Genomic DNA, 14,321 nt, shown 5'->3' with positions numbered 1-14,321 from the left:
CTTTTGCACAGCAAAAGAAACAGTCCACAAAACCAAAAGACAACCGACAGAATGGGAGAAAATATTTGCAAATGACATATCAGATAAAGGGCTAGTATCCAAAATCTATAAAGAACTTATCAAACTCAACACCCAAAGAACAAATAATCCAATCAAGAAATGGGCAGAAGACATGAACAGACATTTTTCCAAAGAAGACATCCAAATGGCCAACAGACACATGAAAAAGTGCTCAACATCGCTCGGCATGAGGGATATCCAAATCAAAACCTCAATGAGATACCACCTCACACCAGTCAGAATGGCTAAAATTAACAAGTCAGGAAACGACAGATGTTGGCAGGGGTGTGAAGAAAGGGGAACCCTCCTACACTGTTGGTGGGAATGCAAGCTGGTGCAGCCACTCTGGAAAACAGTATGGAGGTTCCTCAAACAGTTGAAAATAGAGCTACCATACGATCCAGCAATTGCACTACTGGGTATTTACCACAAAGATACAAATATAGGGATCCGAAGGGGTACGTGCACCCCAATGTTTATAGCAGCAATGTCCACAACAGCCAAACTGTGGATAGAGCCAAGATGTCCATCGACAGATGAATGGATAAAAAAGAGGTGGTATATATACACAATGGAATATTATGCAGCCATCAAAAGGAATGAGATCTTGCCATTTGCAATGACGTGGATGGAACTGGAGGGGGTTATGCTGAGTGAAATAAGTCAATCAGAGAAAGACATGTATCATATGACCTCACTGATATGAGGAATTCTTAATCTCAGGAAACAAACTGAGGGTTGCTGGAGTGGTGGGGGGTGGGAGGGATGGGGTGGCTGGGTGATAGACATTGGGTAGGGTATGTGCTAGTGAGCACTGTGAATTGTGCAAGACTGTTGAATCACAGATCTGTACTTCTAAAACAAGTAATGCAACATATGTTAAGAAAAAAGAAAAAGAAGAAGATAGCAGGAGGGGAAGAATGAAGTGGAGTAAGTCAGAGGAGGAGACGAACCATGAGAGACAATGGACTCTGAAAAAGAAACCGAGGGTTTTAGAGGGGAGGAGGTAGGGGGATGGGTTAGCCTGGTGATGGGTATTAAAGAGGGCACATTCTGCATGGAGCACTGGGTGTTATGCACAAACAATGAATCAAAACTAATTTTGAACACTACATCAAAAACTAATGATGTAATATATGGTGATTAACATAACAATAAAAAAATTTAAAAAAAAAGATGGACCAAAAGAAGGAGGAAGAAGTGAAGCAGCAGAGACCCAGATAACAGGCCTCTGAATGATTAAGATCTTAAATTATTATATATATATTTATATATTTAAAATTTATTTATTTATTTTAGAGAGAAAGAGCACAGCAGGGAGGGGCCGAGGGAGAGTCTGAAGTACTCCATGTGGAGCCTGACATGGGGCTTGATCTCACGACCCTGAGATTACAACCTGAGCTGAAACCAAGAGTCTGACACTTAACCAACTGCGCCCGCAAGGCGCTCCTGAAATTATTATATTTTAAAATGTTGCCACTTTATATAAAACCTGTGTATAGAAAGTTGAAGTTAGGTGGTGCCTTAGATGTAACTTCAGTCAGTGGTAAATCTGCAACTTCCTATATATTCAGTGTCTCTTTTCTCCCTTGAGTTGCTAGTTAACTAATGAAAAGTTCATGTTTTCTTAATATAGTAAGGATTAGTGGGAGTTGTCAGGTTGTCCTCACAAAAGTCCTTTGAAATGCCTGAATGACAACTCCAGAAAACTCAGTAATTATTGTCCAGTGATGGTTAATGCTTTTGTAATACACTGGTAATAGTCTGTCCTCTTCTAGGAGATTGCGGGGTGATGGATAAGCCCTTCCTCTCGAAGCTGCTCTGGCTCAGAAAGCACCTGCTATGTGCTGAGGCAGTGCTGTGTTTCATTTATTAGAGTGGATTCCTTTAGTTCTTGAAGACCCTGTCTTAGTCCCACATAGCTTTTAGCATATTATGGACACCTATTGAGTTTTGGGATGAATCATTTTAATTTAGTTGCTCCGTCATTAAATTGCAGTCTTAGCCTCCCAAAGTCTAATTTTCATCCCCAATGGGATGATTTGCTTTGTAATTTTTTTGTTCATTTTGAAAATTGTGTTAGCAGGCACTTCACACAGTAGCTGTAGAACTCGTCAGCTATTGTATTTGAAATGAGGATTTCCTCAGCATAAAAATGGCCTGAGTAGGGACCATTGTTTGTAATATAAAAATAACAATTTTTGTTTTAAAAAAAAGATTATAGGGGTGCCTGGGTGGCCCAGTCGGTTAATCGTCTGACTCTTGATTTTGACTCAGGCCATGATTCAGGGTCCTGGGATGGAGCCCTGCGTCAGGCTCTGTGCTCAGCCCAGAGTCTGTTTGTCCCTCTCCCTCTGCTTCTCCCCACCCATGCTTTCTCTCTCTCTCTCTTAAATAATAAATAAAATCTTTTTAAAATTTTTTAAAATTAAAAATAAAAAATTATAAATGACAAACTTTAAAAGAATTATAAATCACAAGTTTTCTTTTTTGAAGTATTGTTTTAAGCTGCAGCATAAGCTATCTATTACTTTATTCTTTTTTTTTAGATTTTATTTATTCATGATAGAGAGAGAGAGAGAGAGAGAGGCAGAGAGAGAAGCAGGCTCCCCGAGGAGCAGGGAGCCTGATGCGGGACTCGATCCCAGGACCCCAGGATCATGACCTGAGTGGAAGGCAGACACTTAACCATCTGAGCCACCCAGGTGCCCAGCTATCCATTACTTTAGATATAGGGTCTCAGATCTGGTTGTAGAGATGAGCCCACGTTTCTGAAATCAAGATCCTTGATGCAAATTCTTAATGAAATCTGATCTTCCATGGTGGTTGTTGCTGCTGTTGTTGCTATTGTTGTTGTTCTTCCTTAGTATCAAAGTGCTGCTATACAAAATTTCAGTACAATGATAGTAGAAAAAAGTCAGATATTGGTTTTGGGTAATAACCACTTGGAGGGCAGCCTTCCTATCAATTTAGGCATGACGAAAATCCTTGCTCTGCTAATCTTTGGAGTTTGTGTTCGGTGATATGTACTTCGACAGTCTGAAGAGACTCATCTTTATGTTTATACTGAAAACAGTGATTGAGGCCAGGAAGTAAAGTAGGAAATGAAGAAACGATACCCGCACATAGAAAATATTGGAAATAACAGAGGAGACGGAATTGGGGTTTGGGGAATAAATAACCTGACATCATTCCTCTTGCTAGAACCCAGCTGTAAGAATAAGGGAGTGACACAGTCTTAGAGAACAGCCCCATAGGACATGGAACAAGGCAGAGACAGGTGGAGAATGGATAGGAAAGGACAAGTGGAGAATAGTCACCATTTTCAGGGAAGTATAAAATTTTAATTTTGGATAAATAGTTCCTTAAGAAGGATGTGGAAGATCCTTTGCTACAAAAAAGGCTCTAGCAAGGTGTCCTAAAAGAATTGGGAGAAGTATCAATATAAGTCTGAAAAAGCCACATGAAGTATGGGTATCATTATTAATAGTCACAGTTTTCAGGGAACTATAAAATTTTAATTTTGGATAATTATTTCCTTAAGAAGGAACGTGGAAGATCCTTTGCTACAAAAAAAGCTCTAGCAAGGTATCAATATAATTCTGAAAAAGCCACATGAAGTATGGGTTTCTTTATTATAGATATCTATATTTTCAATTATTATATAATTGCTCTTCAAGAAGCCATTGCCAGTTTGACCGTTGCTGCATGTTCTCTTTCTCTGTCAAGTTGTTAAACATGGAAGACACAGAGTGACAGAGCTGCAGGTCAAAGGTTAATTTAAGTTTATGAAAGGACAGCCTAAATAGAGGGAGGCTTCATGGCTAAAATTTAGGCTTAGCCAAGATTCCCTTTGTGTTAATAAATGTAACCAAAAGAAAAATTGGGGAAGTAAGCCCTATATTACCCGGTCAGCTGTGTGTGGCCTTCTTCAGTCAGTCTTGGTTAGGAGATCCTAGGTCACCTTTTCCCATTCTCACCTTCTGTCCCCTAACTTTAGTACTTTTTATTTATTTATTTATTTATTTATTTATTTATTTATTTATTTATTAAGATTTTATTTATTCATGAGAGAGAGGGAGGGAGAGAGAGAGAGAGAGAGAGAGGCAGAGGGAGAAGCAGGCTCCCAAGGAGCAGGGAGCCCGATGCGGGACTCTATCCCAGGACTCCGGGACCATGACCTGAGCCGAAGGCAGACGCTTAACCATCTGAGCCACCTAGGCACTCCATAACTTTAGTACTTTTTAAAGAAACCACAACATGGGGCGCCTGGGTGGCTCAGTTTGTTAAGCAACTGCCTTCGGCTCAGGTCATGATCCTGGAGTACCGGGATCGAGTCCCACATCAGGCTCCCTGCTCAGCGGGGAGTCTGCTTCTCCCTCTGACCCTCTTCCCTCTCATGCCCTCTATCTCCCATTCTCTCTCTCTCAAGTAAATAAATAAAATCTTTTTTTTTAGTAAATAAATAAAATTTTAAAAAAAAAATAAAGAAACCACAACATGTAGAACTTGCCAGAGTTGTGTTATAATGCTAAATACAACCAGTCAATTGGGGAATGAAGCTTTGTGGCAATTTTGCATAGAAAATAATAATAATAGAGAAAATTGGATATAGGACTTCTATTTTGTTTTTTTTTAATTTTTATTATTTTCGAGGTTTTTTTTTTAATTTGTATGTATTTATTTTAAGTAGGCTATACATTCAACGCGGGGCTTAAACTCACAAGTCTGAGATTAAGAGTCACGTGCTCTACCGACTGTGCCAGCCAGGCACCCCTCTATTTTATTTTATGATTAATTTATTCTAAATGGTTCCACTTAAGTATTTAATGTCATCATTCTTTTTATTTTTTATTTTAGCATTTTGTGACTGTAGTATTGTTTTGCCAAAGAATTTCTTGGTATGCTTATGGGCCTAGATATCAAAATCATTTAAGTATATTAGACTATTAGTTATAGTCTCTGACCCTGCTAGGCAATGAGTTTAAGCTAAAGCACTAAAGATCTAGGCTCGGAAAGTAAGAGATTCCTGAAGAATATTAGAGTGGTTACCTGGGGAAGGAGTTTCTTAGGAACCTGTGAGATATCTTTCTCCAAAATCATTAAAGGTAGCTTGGGTTTTTCTGTTGGTTTGAGATGGTGGCATCTTAGATCTCTTAGGATTTTGTAACATTTTAGCTCTTGCACTTTTAATATTTTGCCTTTGCTTTCTTTTCTAATTTGGAATAGTTATTTAAACCCTGAATTTAATACACTGCTGTACTCCCCCCATGATCACAGACTACATATTCTTTTTTTTTTAAGATTTTATTTATTTATTTGACAGAGACAGAGATAGTGAGAGCAGGAACACAAGCAGCGGGAGTGGGAGAGGGAGAGCAGGCTTCCTGCTGAGCAGGGAGCCGGATGCGGGGCTCGATCCCAGGACCATGGGATCATGACCTGAGCCAAAGGCAGACACCTAACGACTGAGCCACCCAGGTGCCCAGACTACATATTCTTAATAATGATGTGCTTGCTTATTCATCTGCTAACCGATTTGATTCCACCACATGCTGTATCTACACTCTATTAAAAAGCAGCAGTTTCGGGGCGCCTGGGTGGCTCAGTCAGTTAAGCGTCTCCCTCTGGCTCAGTTCATGATTCCAGGCTCCTGGGATAAAGCCCCACATCGGGGAGGGGGGGGGGAGTCTCTGCTCAGTGGGGAGCCTGCTTCTTCCCCTCTCTCCCTCTGCCTGCCGCTCACCCTACTGGTGCTCTCTCTCCCTCTCTGTGTCAAATAAATAAATAAAATGTAAAAAAAAAAAAAAAGCAGGTTCTAACTCTTGACTCAGATACTTAAATCCAGGAGTTTAGTCTTGTCATTTCTTGTTATTATAACCAGTTAGGCCCAGACCCAGGTGGATGATTTTGGGGGGAAAAGAATAAAATGTTTCAAGAGTGCCTGGCTGGCTCAGTTGAAAGAGCATGCGACTCTTGATCTTGGGGTCATGAGTTCAAACTCCCTGTTAGGTGTAGAAATTACTTAAAAAAAAAAAAATCAGATGTTTCAAATTGTTCTTATACTTTGTCTCTGGCTTGATAAGCATCATCTGCACTCCTACAGATATCTTGAAGTGCATTAGATGTATTTTCTGTAGTGTACCCCAGCCAAATGCAAAAATCTGAACAAAGCCCCATGTTTTAAGCCCCGGTTTAAAGGCTTTTGAATACCTGATAAAATATTTTGATAGCATAACTAGGTAAAGCTAGGCCTTTTAATAGTTCCAAATAAACTGTTTCTTCAAGAATCATAAATGGTTACATGTCTAACACTGTTAATGTGCATTATTTCAAGGGGGGAGAGGTGAAAGTTAGGAGTGGATGGAAAATTTAACTTTGGACTCTTTTTCTAGCCTGCTAGTCTCTCTGGTAGTTGATTTCCCTTAAAAATAAACAGCAAAATAAATAAATAAATAAAAATAAAGCTCCAGGGGCATCCAACTCTTGATTTCAACTCAGGTCATGAACTTAGGGTCATAAGATTGAGCCCTCCCTATGTCAGGCTCTGTGCTCAGTGCAGGGTCTGCTTAAGACTCTCTCTCTTGCTCCCTCTGCCCCTTTCCTCCCTCCCCCCCGTACTCTCTTTCTCTCTCTCTCTCAAAGAAAAAAATAAATATTTAAAAATAAATAAACAGCTTCACTGATACTTAGAGGTCTGAGGAAATATAATTTGAGTACTGAAATCTGTAACAAAGTAATAACCCCTAGTCAGAAAAGATTCTGGCTTTTATTAATAAACTCTGCTCAGGTATTCCTATCTCTGTGATCAAAGTCCTTGATAATCTTTTCCATATAAATGGAAAACCAGGTGATTTGTTATTGTTAGGCACTTTCACTGAGGTAAAACATGGGTTACATTATCTCATTATCTTCTGCCAACTTCCTGAATATATATGTTAGACTGGTAATTATTACTTTCTCTAGACAATTGTTTCAAAGGCCAAATGTTCAAAAATGTTTTAAAGGCTAATAAAACTGAATGAAGAATAAGAGGCATTGAAATCTGAGACCTGTTCTAAATTTAGCTAACTGAATTATCTAATTTGCCATAAATATGCTCTTCTTTCTTAAAGGAGGTGATCCCTCCTGCAGCTCCTCAACACAAGGAGTATCTTTCTTTTCTTTAAATTGGTTTTTGCTTTCAACTAAGTGAAAACCTGACAGTTTTTCTTTCTTTCTTTCTCTTTCTTTCTTTCTTTCTTTCTTTCTCTCTCTCTCTCTCTCTCTCTTTCTTCTTCTCTTCTTTTCTTTTTTAAAGTTGGCAGTTTCTAAGTTCACATTCTGTACCCCTCTCCTATCCAAATACATGTTTGAGGAAAAGGTTCCCTGTAATTAGGGAAAGCCTTTTCTCTCTTTGGCAAGTTTTCATCTGAGAGGCCCTTCCTTTCCCTCTGCACTTGTTTCTCCTGGGGTATGTTCAGTGCCATCAGTAGACACTCAGCATAGCAACTTAGCAACAGCAAAAATACTTTTCCAAAATCTCCTGAAAGTTCTTCTAGCTAATGAGAGAGTAACTTGGTCCCAATGAAAAGGCTTATTTTTTTTAAATTTTATTTATTTATTTTTGTGACACAGAGAGACACAGCGAGAAAGGGAACACAAGCCAGGGGATGGGAGAGGGAGAAGCAGGCTTCCCGTGGAGCAGGGAGCCCGATGTGGGGCTCGAACCCAGGACCCTGGGATCATGACCTGAGCAGAAGGCAGACGAGCCACCCAGGCACCCCTGAAAAGGCTTATTGGTCTTCCTTTTACCTGCCACTCTGATGATAGGGATGGAAATACCATGTATTTAGAGAAGAAAAGGTAGAGAAAAGCGCATTGAATCTGGTGGTGGCTCTGCCATCAACATTTACCATGCCTGGGGCCTCAATTTCATTATCTAAAAAACAAGGTAGTTGAATTATATGATCTCTGAGAATTCATACTGCTTTAAAATACATGATTATTCTTAAGAATCTTGAATATAATCACTCTTGGATACATATAGTTTGCCCTTGTCACTTGACACAATGTGGACCAAGGATCTGTACACTGTACATGAAATTTCTGTCACCACACTTCAGAGGCCTTTTTCTTTGATATCTACGCAATCTAGGGTTGATTGATCCTAACGCTGTTTGAAGGGAATGTGTTTATAGAAATCTTGGAGAGTTGGCTTGCAGCAAGTGGAAAGGCCTCAGAAGTGTTTAAGGCTATTTCAAGACCTGGTTATCTTTCAATTATCTGGTTGATGTTTCCCAAGCAACTTGGTCACAACTTGTTAAAATTTCTAGTATAACCACTAAGTCCCAGGTAGCTCAATTACCAGACTAACATAGACCTAATCCAAATCCTTCTTCCATTATTATGGTGCTATGGAGACAGTATGGACTTTGGAGTCAGCCAGAGCTGCGAGTTCACAGCCTGAGTCTGCCTTTTTCTGATTTTGTAGTACAGGTTAACCCCTCTGTGCCTCAGCGTCATCATCTATATAACAGCAGTACTTAAGTACTTACCTTAAAAACTATTATGGGATCAAATGTGATGACAGACAAAAAGAGCTTCTCACGTGCCTCATCATGAGAACACCTGACATTTGTATACCTCTTTACCATTTATGAAACATCTCATCAAAGTAATTTTATTTAGGGAACTAAATGTGTGGATTTTCTTTGCTGGCTAATATATCATTTAGGTTTTGAGGCCTGAGTTAGACTTGCTAGGTAGGGGGCCCTGGACCTTTGGAACTGGGTCAGGCCAGGTCCAGAACCTTGGCTTTCTTGAGGGTCTCTCATAAAAACATCCTTTTATGTTTTCCAGGAATCTGAATTTCTGTGTTTGGAATTTGATGAAGTCAAGGTCAATCAACTCCTAAAGAAGCTCTCAGAGGTAGAAGAAAGTATCAGCACACTGATGCAGCCAGCCTAGCTGAAGATGGAGTTGTTGAAGCAAAGGTGTTCATGATCCCTCCCCAGTGATCTGGGGTTTTTTGTTGTTGTTTTGTTGTTTTTTTAAAAAAATCTTTTGCCCCCATTAGTATTAAATCCTCAAATTCAAATCTTGCCTGTCTCTGCTTACTGGGATTTCTCTTTTCCTTTCATTCACTCTTACAGTTGTACTACTTGCAGCATGCAGAGGTGCTCATAAAAGCATTTTATTATTTTTTTTAAGATTTTATTTTTAAGTAATCTCTACATGCAACGTGGGGCTCGAACTCACAACCCTGAGGTCAAGGGTCACATGCTCCACTGACTGAGGTGGAGTGCCCCATCATAAAGGCATTTTAAAAAGAAGGCTTCCAGGACTGTAGAAGGCTTCCAGGACTGTATCCCTAGAGACTTGAATTCTGTAGGACTAGGTGGAGTCAACTTTAGAAACCCTTGCTATGATGGTTTGTTCCTGGAGTAGGATTTTAGGAATTTATACATGATAAATGATGGAAGAATTAGAAAGGGGGCAAGAAAACATTTTTTAAAAAAGATTTTATTTATTTATTTGGCAGAGAGAGAGCAGGAGAGCTCAAGTAGTGGGAGCGGCAGAGGGAGAGGGAGAAGCAGGCCCCTGTCAAGCAGGGAGCCCGATGCAGGGCTCAGTAATGACTTGAGCTGAAGGCAGTCGCTTAACCAACTGAGCCACCCAGGCGCCCTGGAATAAAACATTTTATTCATGCAAATACAAGGCTGACCAAAAGCCATGTGTCTTCAGCTGAGGCTTAGAGGAGCCTGCCTAACCTAGAAAAGGTTTACTGACCCTGGTAAAACCTGCAATGCTCCTGGACCTGATTCAGGCATTTGGATTCATCCTCACTAAATCTGGGGGGGTCTGGTTTGATCTGAACCACTGAGAAACTTGGGCTTTTCTGGAACCTAAAACTAAGCAGTCCTTGTCACAAAGGGACTCCCTTCGCTTACCTCAAGTCAGGATTGTATGAAAGGAAAAATGTCTGCTGTCTTTTACATCAGAAAATTTTACTTGGGTCATCAAATAAAACCTCTTCAAGAAAACTAATGTAGGGGCACCTGATTGGTTCAGTCGGTAGAACATGCAACTCTTGATCTTGGGGTTGTGAGTGTAGAGATTAGTTTAAAAATAAATAAAAAGTTAAAAAGTTAAAAGAAAGAAAGAAAACGTGTAAAAACTAGGTCCTTGTAGAAAAGTTATACCAAACACCAAGAATACTCTAAAAGGAGGAAGCTGTCAACCAGTATATTGAAGCCATGACCCTTGTTTAACAGGTTTTATCGTCTGATACTGACAACATTTAGAAACCCCAGGTGCCTTTGAGATGTAATGTGTTCAAAAAATGTAGTTCCGTTGGTCAGTGGTTATACCATACGTCAATTCTAATGAGTTTATTCTAGGGCAGGAATAAGTTCTCTTCCGTTAAACATTTCCTCCTAAATCAGTTTGCAGACGTTTTAGGAACTCTTCTAACACCCAAGCTGAAAATATTGGCTTCCTGTCTGATTAAAACCATCCCAGCAGTTAGCAAACAATGACCAGAAGGTCTTAAATGTAGCACCTGTGGACCCTTGAGAAAACATCTTGAAACAGTATGGTAAATAGATTCAGAGAAGGCGTGTGGTTTGGCCAAAGAACTATTAAAACTTGCTTTCTGTTTCCAGGGCTACTGTCATGTGATCCAGGAGAATTTAGATAATGTCTTCTACTATAAAATGGAGGAAAAGAGTATCCCATCATAAAATAGGATTCCAGATGTCATTGGAAGGAAGAACTACTAGCTACTAATGTAGCTACCACATTAGTATTGACTCACATATCCAGTGAAAGTCTGTGAAAGCCTAAAAGAACAATCCATGGGCTCACAGGGAAAGGAAATCATTGTTGTGGTCTGAAGCTCTGTTGAGGTCATCCTATAAAATTCATAGCCACAAAAGTGGCTTTTTATCATAACCCCAAAACCCTAGGTCATTAGAAAATCTGTTAATGTGTACTGAGTTTTTCATAATAATAATAGCAGTAAAAGAAACTGGTTGCTGAAGGTGGTGCCACACTTAACACTAAACACTTTGGAGTACAAGTGGTTTTAGACAGGGCGTGTTTGTGTGTGTGTTATATTTAATGGTGATTTTTTTAAATACCTGATTACCAAAGGAATATATGTTTATTATAGTCTATTGTGAGAATACAGACCACAGTAAGGACAGTTAAATGACCTATCGGCCTAACCTACAGAGACAACAGAAAGAAGGCTGGAACTAGGTGAAGAGTTGCCTTTCCTTAAATAAATTTCTGGAAGTGGAACACATGGTTTTTAAGACTTTGATAAATATTACCAAATAGTTCTCCAGAAACGTTGTATCGGTTTGGATAACCTCTAAGAAAGTATGAAAATAAATCACCCCCTTTCTTGCCTAATTGGATACTATGTTTTTGTTTTGTTTTGTTTTGTTTTAATTTTGGGGGACTAAATTGTTTTTGTAAATTTTTGCAAGGGACACTTAAACCAGGAATTCTCACTGGGACTGGGAATAGTACAAGCATGAAGAAAGGACCAGGGAAGGAGAAAACTGGCAAAAGAGTCCCAGCAGATGCCACTAGATTTCCTACCTTGGTAATCCTAGGTTAAAATCACTTTATTTTGGGTTCAAGAAATGTGGGGCAAAATTAAAATAGGCTTTATCCTGAATTAGGCCCTGCAGAAATTGTCCCTACTTGAGCAATAAGCACTCTAACTTCAGTCTGTTTAGAAACAGTCCAGGCAAGCCAAAATTTGCTTTTATAATAGAGTCAGAAAGAAACTTCAGCCTTCAGTAGTTTCATGTTGATTGGAGCAAAGGATTTGGTCTTAATCTCAGGCCTGGCTTTTCTTGGAAGCTCTGGTTTCTATTGGCTTCATCAGGGAGGGCTTAAATTTTACCGTTACAGCCTCCCCTTTCCTTTACTTAGCCTCTCTTCCTGTAGTGTTATTTTTTTTTTTAATCCTCTTTACTTCACTCATCCTGTCCACCCACCTCCCCTCCGGCAACCACCAGTTTGTTCTGTATATTCAAGAGTCTGTCTTTTCCTTGTTCATTTGTTTTATTTTTTAAATTTCACATGTGAGTGAAATCATACAATATTTGTCTTTCTCTGACTTATTTCACTTAGCATTATACTCTCTAGATCCATCCATGTTGCTGCAAATGTCAAGATTTCATTCTCTTTTATGGCTGAGTAATATTTGTGTGTGTGCACACACGCACACGTGTGTGTACCACATCTTCTTTATCCACTCATCTATGGATGGACACTTGAGTTTCTTCCATATTTTGGCTATTGTAAATAATGCTGCAGTAAACAAAGAGATGCATTTATCTTTTTGAATTAATATTTTCTTTGGGTAAATATCCAGTAGTGGAATTACTAGATCATGTGGTAACCTGTTTTTAATTTTTTGAGGAACCTCCATATTGTTTTCCATAGTGGCTGCACCAATTGGCATTCTCACCGAAAGTATAGGTTTCCCTTTTCTCCATATTCTTGCCAACATTTGTTATTTCTTGTCTTTTTGATTTCAGCCATTCTGACAAGTGTGAGGTGATATGTCATTGTTGTTTTGATTTGCATTTCCCTGATGATTAATTATGCTGAGTATCTTTTCATGGATCTATTGGTCATTTGTATGTCTTTTTTGGAAAAAATATCTTTTCAGGTTTTCTGCCCATTTTAATTGGATTATTTGGGGTTTTTTATCTTCTTTAATGATGATTCAAAAAGAACTGTAGCACTTAAAAATTTCATTTGACTTAGTCTCTCCCAGATGCAAGAAGGCGGTGAAAAGCAAAGGATGACATTGAGTATCTGAATCTTTAATAGCTGACATGGTGTCAAGCTAATAGTTACTGAAATTCTTTTTTTGGACCTGAGTGAAAATTTGGAAAACAGAGTATGAATAGAAATTTGAGGAAATTAAATGTTAAACAGATGTTGGAAAATATTTTCTGAAGTACATAATAAATCTAAACCAGTGAAGAGACAAGGATAAGAAGGAAGACTTCTAGAATCAGCTCAAAAATGATTGGATATTTTTCTAAAAGAACAGGATGCTGGAAGGGATGGTCTTAGTAGGACAGTTGCCACCTTAACAACTTTAGCTGTCCCAACTTTCCAGCCAGAATTTTTTCAATATCTTAGATGGTGACTTAGCTAGCAGAAGGGGAAACCCAAACAGGACATAAGTAGTTTGCAAAGTATACAGTTTTTTACCTCAAAATTCGAGAAATAGCAATTGTTAAATCTAAGTTCAGTCAGTTCTCAGTTCTCCCTTACTGGGGATGGCCATGACTGTCATAGCATCATGACTGAATACAGCACTGAAGTAACTTTTGTTATAAGGGAACCTGCCTAGGCCTGCTTCCTATAAATGGTACATATATTATCAGAATAAAATACTAAACCTATATGTGAGCATATAGCAAAATATGAGTATTTATATCATTTACTCACCAAGGACTATAATTAGGCTTTTTGTTTCTCTTTTACCTACCTACTCTTGGCTAGTTTTGTTTTGTTTTGTTTTGTTTTCTTCTCTTTTCTTGTAGGCTCCATGCCCAATATGGGGCTTGAACTCACAACCCTGAGATCAAGAGTTGAATGCTCTACCGACTGAACCAGTCAGGTGCCCCTTGGCTAGATTTCTGTTTCAAATTCTGTTTATTCACAGGAGGAAGTGGGGAAATATGGATTGCACAAGGGCAGGAAGATATTAAATTGTTAGTTTAAAAAGAAATTTAGGCTAGGGGTGCCTGGGTGGCTCAGTCGTTAAGTGCCTGCCTTTGGCTCAGGTTATGATCCCAAGGTCCTGGGTTCAAGCCCCACATTGGGCTCCCTGCTCAGTGGGAAGCCTGCTTCTTCCTCTCCCACTCTCCCTGCTTGTGTTCCCTCTCTCGCTGTGTCTCTCTCTGTCAAATAAATAAAATCTTTAAAAAAAAATTTTAGGCTAAAAAATGAAAATAGTTAAAATCCTTAATACTGTTACTATATTTTTTTACATTAGAGAAATAAAAATAAATTGGGGTTTTTATGATTCATAAAAAATGGCTGTTTTTAGAATCATGGCTAAGATTTGGCACTGATCTCAAAATGACTGGGAAGCTTTTGGTAGAAGCCATTTTGCCATCTTTAAAAAGGGGGAAAACATCTGGACAGATGGGCAGAGGACTTGCACAAGGCCATGGTCGGGAAGAGACCTCAGGGCAGTATCTTCCATTTCTATATTCTATCTGCCAAACCCTCCA

The 14,321-nt window shown here is 39.0% G+C and overlaps 1 protein-coding gene across 3 annotated transcripts in view; it reads left to right on the top strand.

Moving 5' to 3' along the window:
- Positions 1 to 9,139, top strand: part of COMMD1 (copper metabolism domain containing 1) — a 200,196-nt gene extending 191,057 nt beyond the window's left edge. For all 3 annotated transcript variants that reach the window (XM_073897657.1, XM_073897658.1, XM_025868709.2), the window contains one exon: positions 8,902 to 9,139. Coding sequence is in view for 2 of the 3 variants with exons in the window: in XM_025868709.2 (XP_025724494.1) it covers positions 8,902 to 9,009 (108 nt within the window). In the remaining variant the exon portion in view is untranslated. The remainder of the gene's footprint in view (positions 1 to 8,901) is intronic.
- Positions 9,140 to 14,321: the final 5,182 nt, after the last annotated feature.

The sequence above is a fragment of the Callorhinus ursinus genome, unplaced genomic scaffold (genome assembly GCF_003265705.2).
Source record: "Callorhinus ursinus isolate GAN/ISIS: 27379988/994484 unplaced genomic scaffold, GSC_fseal_2.0 scaffold10, whole genome shotgun sequence".
Lineage (NCBI taxonomy): Eukaryota > Metazoa > Chordata > Mammalia > Carnivora > Otariidae > Callorhinus > Callorhinus ursinus.
This window is presented reverse-complemented; position numbering and strand designations above follow the sequence as displayed.